This window comes from Pelophylax lessonae, assembly GCF_965119305.1.
Source record: "Pelophylax lessonae genome assembly, chromosome: 8".
Lineage (NCBI taxonomy): Eukaryota > Metazoa > Chordata > Amphibia > Anura > Ranidae > Pelophylax > Pelophylax lessonae.
Window position 1 is genome coordinate 38,891,111 of NC_138775.1, and position 16,864 is coordinate 38,907,974.

The following is a 16,864-nucleotide window of genomic DNA, read 5'->3' on the forward strand; positions in this document are numbered from 1 at the left end:
TTCCTGTATAGTTCCGGCAGCGCCGCTCTTCACACTCTCCACCAGCATATCCTACCAGCAGTAATCACATGTGCTAGGGGTGCAACTAGCCCCCAGCACATAACTAAATATCCCAGCATGTGCAGTGTTTCTCTGACTCCTACCACCATCCACTTCAAATCACTGAAGTGGTCATGGTGGTTGGTATGTTCCTTTAGGGTCCTTTCACACGGGCGATCCGCTGCGCCTGTCAGTTTTTCAGGCGGACCTGATCAGATGCTCCATGAATCAATAGGGGGCAGCGGATGTCTGAGACATGTCTGCTGACACCCGCTTTTCTCCGATCCTGTCCGTGAAATCCGGACGGATGGAAACCCTATTTTCTATCTGTCTGCCGGTTCGGATGAGAACGGACAGGCGGTCCGTTCTCATCCGATCTCCCCATATAGGAGAGCGGGGATCTGACAGCTCCTTCTGCGCACACAGAGCAGAGACGGAGCTGTCATCCGCCTTCTCAGCGGGGAGTCGGCGGATCGCTGAGCAGAACGGACCTCGGACGGCGCACCGTGTGAAAGGACCCTTAATATCTCCCAGAAGTGAAAGTAAACATGGGTCGAATGCCATGCAACATCAGCTGGTTCATTAAAAACTGGCCATCGATCAGCCTGTGTGTATGGCAGCCGGTCCGACACAAGCCAGCAACTAGGCATGCGCGGAAAAAAAACTACCTCAATTATATGCAGTGCGATTTGAGCCCATTTATTTTTTGTATGGGCTCAAATTGCACCACAAAAGGTATCGGTGAGTATTTGAGCACAAGTATCAGTACTGGTACTTGCCGATAAAAACAGCTATCTGCGCAACCCTATTCCAACGCATGAACGTCCAGAATGCACACGATTGACTGGAATTACACTGTTCTGTGAGCATGCAGCGCATGGTAATTCAGAAACGCAAACAGACCCATATAGTTTCCGCTTCTAAAACATTATTGCAGCAAATGCATGGGTGTGTGAAAAAGTGAAACTATGAAGGGCTGACAGCTGACATGGGCTGGACGTGTGCGCCAATTGGTACCAGCATTTAGGGCAGTATGCGCTCAGACGAATGCCCAGAACACAGACTGCTAGCATCTAGAGCATTTTCCCCAGGACAAATCTTGCCCTAAAATGCTAGCACCACTCTGTACACCATCCAGCTGAAGCAGCTGTCAGCCTCAGAGTCTAACAGACAGCCAGCAGCGGGCTGGAAGGTTTGCTTGTGCCTTTCACCCAAACCTAAAGGCTGGAGTCTTGTGTACCAGGGCCAAGCGTCCAGTGTGCATGAAGCTAAAAACAAAACTAAACTAAGTAAAAACTAATGAATACTGATTCCGGTTACATCAGCACACAGGGAAGGTGAGCTACAGTATATTTGGAACACAGAAGACTTCGTCACTAAACAGACAAGGCCCTAAAAAAATTGAACCACTTAATACAGTGTTCAGCCCTGTAACCACAGCCTGCCATAGACTTGGACAGGCTGCCTGCATCAGGACTGGACATTGTACCTGTCCCTCGTTTCTGGGCACAAGAGGGATGCCCAGAGTACAAGGGGCCTTAGCAAAACACATGACTGAAATGATGACACCCCTATGAAAGGAATCTACGAGACATGAATAAATCAAATGCAGAAATATAAAAAAAAAAATACAAAAAAATCACAAGGATAAAGTCAAAGCATTGATATGCAATTGCAGGAGTGCTATGTTCTAGTGACACACCAAAAAGGAGCATGCAACCCATGTATCTAATCATACAAGTGCTTTAATACCCGGTTGCATTTTCCACTGGCAAGGCTTGCTGAAACTTACAGTTCAGCAGCAGATGTAAAGCCACACACCGTATGCATGACAAACCGATTCTCTTTTCTCCCAGCCACCAACATAGAGCAGCAGAATTACAGCATGAAGCCGGATTGTGCCGGTACTGCTGGGGGAATTAAGGGGGTGGGGGGACAGAATCCCAGGAAATGCTAGAGGAGAGCAGGCAAACAGGGAAAAAAAAAAAAAAAAAAACACATTCTCTCCAGCTACAGAACACGCAAGCTCAATCACTCCCAGTTCACACAAGATTTTTTTTTTTTTTTTAAAGGCACACCCTTCTCGCTTGTCTCTCACACTCCCCACCCCCCACCAGCCTTGGCAAGATTGATAATTATGCTGAACTCTTTCCAAGTAGGGCAGAAAACTAATCGGGTCTTCCTCCATCGTGCACAAGTGACCGTCCAGAGCAGGGGTACTTTCACAGCAAAGTATTCTCCCACAGAAACACCACAGGAACGCAGTTTATCAAAACAAACAAGAAAACCTCGAGCAAACAAAAAATCTAACCATGGATTCTCCTCTAGTCAAATTTCCTAACCGATTTATCAGCATGAAGCTTGTTGACATCAAGGAGTATTTTGGGTATTTTGGAAACAACGTAAAGGAAATCAGGGGCGACCTCTGCAGCAATCGGTCATTGCGTTACTAATTATCTGACAGGAGTATAAAGGGCTTGTGTACACAGAACCAGCCTGTGTTTGAAATGCAGGTGAAACGCAGGTCAGCAGATTCCCGTTTACCTCAAAAGTACAGTGTGGATGACAGTTGTGTTTGTCTGCTTTGCATTGCACACAGAGGGTTGATTTACTAAAACTGGAGTGTGCAAAATCTGGTGCAGCTGTGCATATACATCAATCAGCTTACAGTTTTTTTTTTTTTTTGGTCAAAGCTTAAAGCGGAGTTCCACCCTGGGAAAAATGTTTTTATAAAAATACCCCCGGGACAGTCAGGGCTAGTGCATTCCACAATGGATAGCCTCTGATCTGTCCCGGGTCGCACTTACCTGCAAGAAGAAATATACCTTGAAAATGTATTTTTTCCAGCGCTGCCATCTCAGGTGTGGGCAGCTTGAAGCCAGCGCGATCCTCTTCTGTGTCCTCTTCAGTCTTCTTCAGTCTTCTTCGGTCCCACAATGCACTGCACCGGCCCCACCGTCACTTCCGGGGCTGCAGCGTCATCCCTGCACAGCTTTTGGGCATGCCCAGAAGCTGTTTAGCAAGGTATGACAGCGCCTGCACCGGAACTGACATCGGGACCGGTGCATTGATTCCTGGGAGCGATGACGTTCAGCTCCCAGGAATCATTGCAAAGCCAGGAAGTGACGAATCGCCGTGGCCGCCAAGGGGAGGAAGAGGAAGTAAGGTAAGTATATTCTCTTCTAAATGAGGTAAGCAAAAAAAAAAATAAATTGCGATTATCCATTTGTTTTTCAGGTGACCCGGAGCAAGAAGATGGAGGGAAGTTTAATTTTAGGGTGGAACTCCGCTTTAAAGTGGATTTACATTGCATCTGAGCACCCACAAGCTAAAAAAAAAGTATTGATTTTTAATATTCAAAGCAAACTCCCCCTATTCATCCATCCCTCTATGCTATATTTTGCTGAGGAAATCACTTTGAAAAAACACCCCCCCCCCCTAGCATTTCTGGCCATCTTGAGAAAGGGCAGACGATTCATGTAGCATTTTCTTCTTGGAATCCATCTGCCCTTAGTTTAGGAATGCAGACAGGAGGTAGTGCTTAGCTGAGAAAGCCCCCGCTCCTGAAGACTCCTGGGATGCATGACATCATTTGCCTAGGCCTGGAAGTAACTGAAAAAATGTAAGCAGAAGGGTTAAAGTGATTGTAAGGTCTCTTTTTGAGTGGCCCGGGTCCTCCTCTTCTCAGGTCCCTCTTGGGTGCTCCTGGCCCCTCCTTGCTGAGTGCCCCACAGCAAGCAGCTTGCTATGGGGACACCCATGCCGAGTCACAGCTCCCTTTGTTCATTCAACACAGAGCTGTGACCCGGCCCCAACCCCTCTCTCTCCTGATTGGCTCCCGCTGCAGTCAATCGTGCCACACTGCTGTCTCAGCCAATGAGGGGAGTCCCAGGCATCTGAGACACTCCAACATTGCTGGATAAAGATGGGCTCTGGTAAGTATTAGGTAGGCTGTGCAAAAGGTTTTTTTTATCTTAATGCATAGAATGCATTGATGGAAGAAAAAAAAAAAAACAAAAAAAAAAAAACATTCTGCCTTACAATCCCATAAGGATTAAAAAGAGTTCATGTTGATTAAGCGAGTGGAGTTCCGCTTCAAGACTCAGTTCACAATAGTGCGACATGGGATCCAACTTGTGAGAGTACAAGTCGCATGACATGTCAAATTAAATGTTGACCTATGAGAGCCGTCTTAACTGATTGGACACAAGTTGCTGCAACTTTTTAAAAGGTTCCTGCACTACTTTGGTCCAACTTTGATAGGCCTTCATTGTCAGAGTGTAAAATGTCACAAAGTCAAATTCCAAAGTTGCACTGAAAATCATGCGACTTTGGAGTCAGGATATTAGTGAACAAGCTGAAGGTAGAAGCTATTTGGCTACCATGCACAGCTGCACCAGATTTTGCACTCTCCAGTTTTAGTAAATCAAACCCATTATGTACTATTGGAGATGCACACACATTGCAAGCACTGCAGGTCAAAATGCAGCCTTTTAGCAGCTCTGCATTTATAGGTATCTATGGTCAAAATGTAAAAATCATAATTTCCAAAAGGAGTTTATTATATATATGTATGCCTACTCCAATAATCTGAACAGAGTATTTCAAACTTCACACATTTACTTCAATTCTGCGACATTCACTATGCCCAGTGAGCAGGCACTGATGTCTGAATTCATGGAAGCTGCCTTTTGAAACAGGATAGGGGGGGGGAGTTTCAGGAGTCAGTACAGGAACCAAAGCATGAAGGCAGCAAGGAACAATGGGATATGTAGTCCTTAGAAATGAGAGGAGAAGCTGCAAGGCATGAACAGAATACAGGAAGTTGCAGAAAGATGGTCAGCAGCAGGGTGAATTTGATTTAAATCATCATTTTTTGAAGAGCAACTGTCATCTCTGTCCCGCAGCTGACTCACCAACAGTCCCATTTACTTTAATGAGATGGCTGGTGATGCGGCACTGACACAAGGAGAGGGATGTGGTGGCAGCAGGCGAGTGGATGCCCACTAACAGGCGCAGCCATGATAAATCTGAAATGACATGTGCTCTTTATATGCAAGGACTAATTATTGCTGGTAGTGTGAGATTGTGTGAAAGCATCAATGCAGTGCGTGTTATCTCAGCTTACCAAAAATGTAAATATTGCAGAATATACAGCAATATATACAGCCTCATGCTACATACCCAAGCTCCATTTCATGCTGAATAAACTAAATTATTAAGTGTATCTTAAATAGGAAAACTATCTTTAGATAGATTTTTACTCCAAAAAGCATTTTATTAAAATAAATCCAAATTAAAAAATCTGATTTCAATCAAAAAAATTCAATTTAAATGTGATTTTTTTTTTTTTTTTTATTGACTTTTAACCACCCTGGTCAGCAGTCAGGCAGAACCAACAAAATGAAAGGACATTTTTCAAGTAAGACTATATTGGATTGTCAACAACACCACTTGTTTGTATCGTTAGGACAATGCTGATGCTATAAAATTAAAGTGTATGCTGGGATTTTAGATTTCCTTTAAGCCCTGGTTCACATCAGTGCAATTTGACAGTTCAAAAATCGCATGACAAGTCGCACTGCATTGCCAGCAATGGATCCATTCAAATCGACGTGGCTCAATTCGCAAAGACTTTGAAAAAGGTTCCTGCACTACTTTTTTGGGATTAGATTGCGACTTACATGAACCCAAAATTAAATTAAGTTGCAAGCTGCAAATCACAGTGATCTGCGGCTTTGAATCGTGCTGAAGTAGTGCAATTTCTAAGCAGCACTGGTGTGAACCACAGCTAAATGAAAACCTTTGAGTATGACAACTCCCCTGTACACAAACTCTCTAAAAACGACAACACAGCAATGAATGGCTGTTACAGACAACACAAGATCTCACAAACAGCTCTAAGTGCCGGTTCACACGAATAGCGTGTGCAGCGATCGCATGTAATATCGGAGCGCACTGCTCCTTCATTACATGCGATCGGATGTGCAGTGCGAATTCAGCCATACACTTTGTATGGCTAAATTCGCACTGCACCCGCACAAAAGTCGCACATGAGGCATTTTTTCAGCCGCATCAGGATCGGATCGCAGTGGTTCACACTTGTGCGATCCGATCCTGTGCGAACTGTCAGATCGCACTGCGAAATGCGATCAAACTGGGGGTGTCGTTAACATTTCATTGACACCCCCAGCATATCGCATATGGCAGTGCGTTTGCGATGCGGGAACAGGCTGCGAATTCGCAGCCTTCCCGCATCACACAAGTGTGAACCGGCACTTACACTAGCGGCTGCTAACTTCTCCGGTATAGGGGGCCTCAATGTGGACCCTGACAGGTCCAAAAGGGCTGCATTTAATATATATAACAGAAACTGTCAAACTTTAAACATTTTAAAGGATATAGTCAGACTGAGCATGCAACATGTATACAAAGGCTGAGGACACACTGTAGGAGACAGACTAGGGATATGCAACAGGAGACTGCTGGAAATGAATTACATTACACCTTGATTTCAAATGAAGGCTACTGACTGCAGGAGTCTTGCAAAATGGATGTGGGTTGCGCACCAAGGTGTTAAAGTAGTTGTAATCCTCAGATATGAAATATAAACTAAGCATATCCTTCTATAGTGTGTCACTTCTGACAAGTTTTCTCGCTGAGCTCTCCAGAACGCAACTTCAGTTCACTGTCCGCAATTTCTGAAAGCTCAGACAAAATTGTATAAACTCTGAAAATGGCTGTGGAGAAGGGAAGACTTCATATAAACAGGTACAACCTACGTAAGTTTTTGTTCATCTCTATCACCTGAAGCCAGTCCACTCACTGAGTATATGTGAGGTTTTACAACCACTTTAACCTCCCTGGCGGTCTTAATATGTCAGAATTTTTGTGCTAAAAGCGGTACATTGTTTTGCATGGAAATAGGTTTTATATTTTAGGCCTGTAATTTTTAGGAATGACTCACTTAAATCTGTCCACTCAAGAGTCTAGTAGACATCCCGGGTATGATAAAGTTTGAAACACGAAATCAAATTATAAAGTACTGTAATAATAAATCAAATTCTTCATGGTTTTCGAATTTGTGATATTTCATTATGAGGGAGAATCTGTACTCTGTCATGACTGTGCCAAAAGGGACCCGCCACTCCCTGAAGAATTATTAGGCCCAGAAATTTCCAAATGTCATCTTTGGTCAGCGGTTCCCACTTTCTGCATCTTGCAAACTTCCGATACGTAGCACATTGTTGCTCTTTGTACCGGTTTGTCTCGTTAACTATTTTGACAATAACCTCATCGGTCAGAAATAATTGTAGGTATGCCAAGGGGTTGTCATGGTCAATGTCAACTTAATACCAGGTGCTCCAGTAAATGGGAATATTGGGGGCGCTGCCTGATCCGTACCGCAGTCGATCGAGCACCAAGCCCGCACATCGCTGAGCTCAGTCGCAGAATCATCAATGTTGTCACTTTTAGTACCCGATGACAAATTTTTCCACGAATCGCTAACACTCCGTTCTTCAAATATTTCCGATACACCGTAGCTGTTTTCCAGTTTGTCCAAAATCGTTTTTGAGCTAAAAGAACGTGTTTTGGACACCACAGACGTTATCAATTTTCCAGGCACAAAGCAGCGCAAAAAGTACAGGCAGTGCATTGGAAAATCCACTAGGTGGAATGGCATGATACAAAATTGTAATTCTAACAGATCTGTATCGGGTCATGTTTTTTTTTAATCTCCAGCCGGTTCCACCCCCCTGCGGCGCTTGCAGGAAGGGAACCGGAAGAAGGTTCCGGCATCGGCCGAACACAGTTGGAGAGGATGGCTGGTGGAAGGCCAAGGGCTCTTTCACACGGCCGCTCCGATTTCTTCTTCCACTGCAGCGCTTTTTTTTTACACGGACGACACTTGTGTCATCCGCTCCGTATGTCCGCATATCATCCCATCCGTTTGCGGATGATATACGGACATAATGTATGTCTATGGGGATTGCGGATGTCAGCGGATGACACCGCTGACATACGATTTTGCATCCATTCCGTTTTTATAAAAACGGAAGAAAAATAGGGTTCTGTTCCGTTCCAAAAAATGGAACAGAACTGAAAGGACGAAAATCGGATGTCAGCAGATGGTCATCCGCTGACATCCGCAATACCATTGACATGCATTATGTCCGTTTTTCATGCACAAAAAAAAAAAAAAAATGGGATGAAATACGGACATACGGAGCGCCTGTGTGAAAGAGCCCTTAGGAAGACGGAGGGGGATCGCAGGGAAGGAGAGTTTGATTTTTGGGTAATCCCGAGTGTGGCTCGGGGTTACCGCTTTTGGCACTGAATATTAACCCCGAGCCACACTCAGGAATACCGCTCGGGAGGTTAAAAGGCAAAGGAGTGCATATATTCACAAACTCTGGGAAATCTCTTTATGCTGCAGATATCACCTTAAAGTGGAGTTCCACCCTATTTTTATACTTACCTCCATCTTCTCGCTCCGGGTCACCTGAAAAAGAAATGGATAATCGCATATTTTTTTTTTTTTTACTTACCTCGTAGCGAAGAAAAAATACTTACCTTACTTCCTTCTTCCTCCTTCCTCGGCCGCGGCCCGTCGTCACTTCCTGGCTCTGCAATGATTCCTGGGAGCTGAACGTCATAGCTCCCAGGAATCATTGCGCCTGCACCGGCCCCGACGTCAGTTCCGGGTCGCGCGCGTCATCCCCTTCTAAACAGCTTCTTAGCATGCCCAGAAGCTGTAGAGGGATGACGCGTGCGACCCGGAAGTGACGTCGGGGCCGGCGCAGAGCATCGTGGGACCAAAGAAGGCGGAAGAAGACGCCGAAGGGGATCTCGCTGGCTTCAAGCTGCCCACATCTGAGATGGCAGCGCTGGACAAGACGTTTGCAAGGTAAGTATTTGTCCTAACAGGTAAGTGCAACCCGGGACAGATCAGAGGCTAGCCATTGTGGAATGCACTAGCCCTGACTGTCCCGGGGATATTAAAAAAAAAAAAAATCCAGGGTGGAACTCCGCTTTAACTTTCCACCCCACCAAGCACATTAGGACAAATTGATAGACCCCGGAGGGAAGAAATGTGATAGCGTAGAACAGGGATGTCGAACTCAATTTTATAGCAGGCCGCATCAGCATTATGATTGCCCTGAAAAGGGCTGGTTATATCTGTAAGACTGGATGTCCAGAGCAATTCCTACCCTTACACAAGATGTCAAGAGCCTCTCCACCATCAGAAGTTGAGTCTCATTGCCTTGTGCTGCTGCTGGGAAGAAGCTGGAGGCAATGCTGAAAAGCAGAAAGTACAGGAGGAGGACCAGAGGAGGGCTGAAGCTCTTCTGCAGCTGCGAGGGCCACATGAAATGGCCTTGAGGGCCGGATTCGGCCTGCGGGCCTTGTGTTTGACATGTGTGTCGTAGAAGATCATGGCAAAAGTATCTTGTTTGGGAATTATGTTAGCAATAGTCAGGGTCCCTATAGTGACCTTTCAGTTTTCATATCCCTGCAAACACCTTACAGACCACACACTATATTCTGCCTGTCCGATAACTCTGTATTGTCAGACCTGCCTAACCCACACCTTTTGACCTCTCCTAAACTCTCAAGATCCACTATGCAGCTCTGACGTCTCTAAAGCCCCGTACACACGTACCGATTGTCGGCCGAACGATCGGCCGTCTTTTGTCCAGGGCTGTCCTGTCAGCTGAAAACTGCAAAAGACTGCACACGAATTTTGTCGGCCAACAACAGCCGACTGCAGAAGTGATGTCATGTGATGGTTAATTTTCCTTGTCTCTTTTCTTTTCTGAACATGCCCAGTCTTGCTAATCTGCTGTTTGTCGGCCGAAATCTGTACTGACTGGCGAACAATCGGCCGTTCTGGTGTTGGCCAACAAAAATTTTAATGCCTGCACGACAGATTCTGTTCGGCCGAAAATGCGCTGTCGGCTGTCGGAAGCATCATACTAACAGGCCTGCAATCGGTCGAACGGTCGTCGGCCGAATATTTACGGCTGACAATCGGTACATGTGTACGGGGCTTAAGGCCCCTTTCACACAGGCGGACTGTTCAGATCCGCCTATTCGTTTTTTTGGTGGATCTGAACGGTCCCCCCATGCATCCCTATGGGGCATCGGATGTCAGCGGAGACATGTCCGCTGACATCCGATCCGTCAAATCTGGACGGATGGAAACCCTATTTTCCATCCGTCCAACGGATCAGATGAGAACAGGCCAATGGTCCATTCCCATCCAATTATCCGATTCCTCCATAGAGATGTATGGGGCTGTGACAGCTCTGTCTCCGCGCACAGTGCGGAGAACAGCTGTCATTCTCCTGCTCAGCGGGGGATCGGCGGATCGATCCCCCGCTGAGAAAAGCGGAGTCCGTTTGACGGACTATATGTGTGAAAGAGCCCTAAAGCTTTCGATCTCTGGTTCCGACTGTTACAGACCGGCAGCCATCTTCCCGATAATAACAAGCAAGCTACCATCTGCCTGTCCTCACATGACCTGTCATGATTCTCTCACGAAACCGGGAGCAGTACACATATGGCAATTGTAATCCTATTGATTTTTCATGGAAGGCCAGTGCACAGGAATAGGGAACCTCAGAACTCTAGTTGTGGTGGAACTACAAGTCCCATGAAGCACTGCAAGACTGACAGCCACAAGCATAATGGGATTTGTAGTTTCTCCACAGCTGGAGTGCAGAGGTTGCCTATCCCGGCTCTAACAAATCTATAAAGGGCCTAGTAAATGTAGGCGATCCTGGAAATCAGGAGACATCACTTCCTTGCGTCATAAGGCCAACCTCAGCCTCCAGGTATACATTACTTTTCATTAACCGAAATTCCCACAACCTCCTCACAAAGGGCGAAACAACTAATCAATTGACAACTAATCGATTATGAAAATAGTTGGTCAGCTGATTAGTTGGCCTGCATACAGAATGCATTGTTTACATATCAGGAAATACAGTGAAGCACACATACATCTCTGCACACTGTCCATACAGGTCAGTATACACATTGCATCACACATACAGCTCAGTACACCATCCATACATGTCAGTAAGTGCCTGAACATGTGAATGTGTGAGGAGCAATGCCTCATGGGATATGTAGTCCTGGGCAGGAAATGACAGCTTCTAAAGACAGAAGTTTTGTTTTTCCTTGCTATTGGGGCACTCTGAAGGCAGGAGGAGCAAGAAGAGTCGGTGGGGGACCCCAGAAGAGAAGAATCAGGGCTGCTCCATGCAAAAACATTACACAGAGCAGTTTAGTATAAAACATGTTTGTTTTAAAAAAAAAAAAAATCACTTTAAAGACTCTGTACAGGGAAGATCAGCATCCGAACCCAGAGAAGATTTAGGCTGATAGACTGGAGGTAATATAAGGCATTACCATTACATTTAAAGTAAACTTTTACCAGTATTGTGCATTATATTTAAATGATCAGATCCATGGAAAAAGAAAAGTCTCAGCTTTTAGTACTACTTTATGACAAGGGAGTCGGTCATACAAAATATTTTACAGTTCTGTCGGAAAAATCGGCAAAACAGTCTTTACATTTTTTTCTTTAACTAAAAAATGTGATCTCTGAGTCTGATGATATTTACCAGATTCAACCTCCAATAGTTTATACAGTATATCTCTTCTGTCATTCTCAGAGTTGATTAGAGATTTTGCTACATAACCATATAGTTGGTTATTTATATTTACTGCTGCATATAAATATTTAGGAATAAATTGCCTTTTTTTCTATAACTTTACATATTAACTAAATGTTACTCCACACTTTAAGGTTATTATCCGGCTAATCGAAACCACAATCGGCCAACTAATCGATTATGAAAATCATCGTCAGTTGCAGCCCTACTCCTCACCGATCACCAGCCAGCTCTCCAGATACACATGACACCAAAACTCAAACTCCAACTCATTACACTTGAGGCTCTGAAGCCCACTTCTCTGCCATTCTCCCAGGTATGAGGTCCACAGTGCCCCCCCCCCCCATCCGCAGCACCCCATACTCTCCTCACAGCCGCAGCACCCCATACTCTCCATTCCTCACAGCCGCAGCACCCCATACCTCACCAGCCAACTTATCAAGCCTAATGATGCCTCTCTGGCTGTCACATCCACTTGCAACTTTTACAGCCTCCTTGCACCATTCTTCCTCACTGGTCTTCCTGCACCCCCACATCCTCCCCATACACTGCGGCTTCCTTACAAGTCTCCCTTCAACCTTTCCCACCTTCTTGCTGTCCCTTCAGTCACCTTTTTTTCTGCCAGCCATTGTGTGGCCCCTTCATCCTCCGGTTCCCCCACAACCACTTCCCAACCAGTCATTCTATGACCCCTGTAGTCTTCTCTTTAACAGACCCTTCAGTCTCCTTGCCAGTCTCCCTAATGCCCCCTCCTCACAAGTCTCTATGCTACCTTTTTAGTCTCCTCCTCACCAGTCTCCCCACTTCCCCTCCAACCTCCACTTTGTCAGACTCATCGCTGCCCCTCCCAGCATCCTCCATATCAAACTTCAAGCTACCCCTAAAACCTTTTCCCCCACAGCCCCTTCAGTCTCCTCCTGGCCAGTCTCTCTGATGCCCCTCCAACCTCCTCCCCCACACCAGTCTTCCAACTGCTCCTCCAGCCTCCTCCTAACTAGACTCCCTGCTGCCCCCCTCCATGCCAGTCAGTCAGATTCCCCTCCAGTCTCCCCGAAGCCCCTGCAGCCTCCTTCCCACCAGTTTCCCTACTGCTCTTCAATGCCAGTCTCCGCTGCCCCTCTAGCCTCCTCGATGCTTCTCCATGCTAGTTTCCCCAGTGCTCCTCCAGCCTCCTCCTCACCAGTCCCCGATTTCCCTTTAGCCTCCTCTTTACCAGTCTCCCTGCTGCCCCTCCTGTCTCTTCCATGCCAGTCTCCAAGCTGCCCATCTAGCCTCCACTTTGCCAGTCTCCAAGCTTCGGATCCATCTTCCTCTCACCCCTCTCAAAGCTGCCCCTAAAGCCTTCTTACTGCCAGTCCCCCCCCCCCCACTGCCCTTTTAGCCTCCTCTTCTTTACCAGTCTCCCCATTGCCCCTTCAGCCTCCTCCCCACCAGTCTTCCCAGTGCCTATCCACAATAGTTTCCCCAGTGCTCCTCCAACCTCTCCAATTCCCCTTCAGCCTTTCACAGTGCTCCTCCAAGCCAGTTTCCAAACCACTTCTAAAACCTTCTTAACAGTCTCCCCGCAGCCGCCTCCTTCTGGCCATTCTCCCCAGAGCCCCTCCAGCCTCCAAGCTGCCCCTTGCTCACCAAACTCCCTCCTATCCAATTGCCAGGCTGCCACTGCAGCCTCCAATTTGTCAGTAAAGCCTCATCACCAGTCCCCCTCAATGCACCTTCAGCCTCACCAGTCCCCCCAGCGCCCCTCACCAGTCCCCCACAATGCCCCTTCAGCCTCACCAGTGCCCCCCCCAGTCCCCCCCCTAACCTCACCAGTGCCCCCCAGCACCCCTTCAGCCTCACCAGTGCCCCCCAATGACACTCACCTGTTCCCCTCAGTCTCCTCACCAGTCCCCCCCCTAACCTCACCAGTGCCCCCCCCCCCAATGCCACTCACCTTTTCCCCTCAGTCTCCTCACCAGTGCCCCCCCTAACCTCACCAGTGCCCCCCCCCCCCCAATGCCACTCACCTGTTCCCCTCAGTCTCCTCACTAGTCCCCCCCTAACCTCACCAGTGCCCCCCAGCACCCCTTCAGCCTCAACAGTGCCCCCCAATGACACTCACCTGTTCCCCTCAGTCTCCTCACCAGTCCCCCCCTAACCCCACCAGTGCCCCCCAATGACACTCACCTGTTCCCCTCAGTCTCCTCACCAGTCCCCCCCAGCACCCCTTCAGCCTCACCAGTGCCCCCCCCCAATGCCACTCACCTGTTCCCCTCAGTCTCCTCACCAGTGCCCCCCCTAACCTCACCAGTGCCCCCCAGCACCCCTTCAGCCTCACCAGTGCCCCCCAATGCCACTCACCTGTTCCCCCCTAACCTCACCAGTGCCCCCCAGCACCCCTTCAGCCTCACCAGTGCCCCCCAGCGCCCCCTTCAGCCTCCCCAGTGCCCCCAATGCCACTCACCTGTTCCCCTCACCAAGTTTGTCTCCCCAGCCTCCCATAGCCCCTCATCAGCCTCCTTCTCATCAGCCTCCCTCCTCCCCCCTCAGGCCTCCCCCGTCCTCCCCCGTCCTCCCCCGTCCTCTCTCACACAGGGCGGACAGTGACCTTTCAGAGCCTCCTGTAGCCGGTCGACGTCCATGGCCGGAAGGGGGGGAAGGTCTCCTGATAACACCGCCACCTCCTCCTCCAGAGCCCGCCTGTAGCCCGGCCTCGGCCCCGCGCTCTATGGGCGCCTCCTCGTCCCCGGTCTCAGCCTGGTAGCGGAAGCCCCTTCGGCAACGAGGACCAGAAAGCCGCCGTCCAATATGGCGCTCGTGACGTCACCGGGAGCGCGCATGTGAGGGAGGAGGAGGTGGAGGCGCGCTTCCCTCAGAACAGTTTCACGGGGGCGAGCAAGCGCCCAGCCAGGGAGAGCATAGTGTGCGCGCATAGCGTCAGGGCGATTCTCCGGGGAGAGCCTCTCATTGGCTAATCGCGCCGGCAAGCGTGCGTGCTGATTGGTGGCACAGTGGCTCAGGTGACGTTATGCGGCCAGGCATGTATGGGGCGTGTCTTCCTGCGCTCAGATGGTGGCAGTGTAGTTTACAAATATATAGAGAGGCAGAGGGGACAGGGCACACAGGGGATCACAGCACAGGGGATCACAGCACAGGGGACAGAGGGCACACAGGGGATCACAGCACAGGGGACAGAGGGCACACAGGGGATCACAGCACAGAGGGATCACAGGGGACAGGGCACACAGGTGAAAGAGCACAGGGGACAGGGCACACAGGGGATCACATAAGGGGACAGAGGGCACACAGGTGTCAGAGCACAGGGGACAGGGCACACAGGTGTCACATAAGGGGACAGAGAGCACAGGGGACAGAGGGCACACAGGTGTCAGAGCACAGGGGACAGGGCACACAGGTGTCACATAAGGGGACAGAGAGCACAGGGGACAGGGCACACAGGTGTCACACAAGGGGACAGAGAGCACAGGGGACAGAGGGCACACAGGTGAAAGAGCACAGGGGACAGGGCACACAGGTGTCACATAAGGGGACAGAGAGCACAGGGGACAGAGGGCAGACAGGTGTCACATAAGGGGACAGAGAGCACACAGGTGTCAGAGCACATGGGACAGGGCACACAGGTGTCACATAAGGGGACAGAGAGCACAGGGGACAGGGCACACAGGTGTCACATAAGGGGACAGAGAGCACAGGGGACAGAGGGCACACAGGTGAAAGAGCACAGGGGACAGGGCACACAGGGGATCACATAAGGGGACAGAGAGCACAGGGGACAGAGGGCACACAGGTGTCAGAGCACAGGGGACAGGGCACACAGGTGTCACATAAGGGGACAGAGAGCACAGGGGACAGGGCACACAGGTGTCACACAAGGGGACAGAGAGCACAGGGGACAGAGGGCACACAGGTGAAAGAGCACAGGGGACAGGGCACACAGGTGTCACATAAGGGGACAGAGAGCACAGGGGACAGAGGGCAGACAGGTGTCACATAAGGGGACAGAGAGCACACAGGTGTCAGAGCACATGGGACAGGGCACACAGGTGTCACATAAGGGGACAGAGAGCACAGGGGACAGGGCACACAGGTGTCACATAAGGGGACAGAGAGCACAGGGGACAGAGGGCACACAGGTGTCAGGGGACAGGGCACACAGGTGTCACATAAGGGGACAGAGAGCACAGGGGACAGAGGGCACACAGGTGTCACATAAGGGGACAGAGAGCACACAGGTGTCAGAGCACAGGGGACAGGGCACACAGGTGTCACATAAGGGGACAGAGAGCACAGGGGACAGGGCACACAGGTGTCACATAAGGGGACAGAGAGCACAGGGGACAGAGGGCACACAGGTGAAAGAGCACAGGGGACAGGGCACACAGGTGTCACATAAGGGGACAGAGAGCACAGGGGACAGAGGGCAGACAGGTGTCACATAAGGGGACAGAGAGCACACAGGTGTCAGAGCACATGGGACAGGGCACACAGGTGTCACATAAGGGGACAGAGAGCACAGGGGACAGGGCACACAGGTGTCACATAAGGGGACAGAGAGCACAGGGGACAGAGGGCACACAGGTGTCAGGGGACAGGGCACACAGGTGTCACATAAGGGGACAGAGAGCACAGGGGACAGAGGGCACACAGGTGTCACATAAGGGGACAGAGAGCACACAGGTGTCAGAGCACAGGGGACAGGGCACACAGGTGTCACATAAGGGGACAGAGAGCACAGGGGACAGGGCACACAGGTGTCACATAAGGGGACAGAGAGCACAGGGGACAGAGGGCACACAGGTGTCAGAGCACAGGGGACAGGGCACACAGGTGTCACATAAGAGGACAGAGAGCACAGGGGACAGAGGGCACACAGGTGTCAGAGCACAGGGGACAGGGCACACAGGTGAAAGAGCACAGGGGACAGGGCACACAGGGGATCACATAAGGGGACAGAGAGCACAGGGGACAGAGAGCACAGGGGACAGAGGGCACACAGGTGTCAGAGCACAGGGGACAGGGCACACAGGTGTCACATAAGGGGACAGGGCACACAGGTGTCACATAAGGGGACAGAGAGCACAGGGGACAGAGGGCACACAGGTGAAAGAGCACAGGGGACAGGGCACACAGGTGTCACA

General features: G+C 49.4%; 1 protein-coding gene across 1 annotated transcript in view; it reads right to left on the reverse strand.

The window, feature by feature from the left end:
• PPP4R2 (protein phosphatase 4 regulatory subunit 2) overlaps positions 1-14,605 on the reverse strand; it is a 67,916-nt gene extending 53,311 nt beyond the window's left edge. The window contains exon 1 of the mRNA XM_082266437.1: positions 14,314-14,605. Coding sequence (XP_082122563.1) covers positions 14,314-14,347 — 34 coding nt within the window. The 5' untranslated portion in view covers positions 14,348-14,605. The remainder of the gene's footprint in view (positions 1-14,313) is intronic.
• Between the last annotated feature and the right edge of the window lie 2,259 nt (positions 14,606-16,864).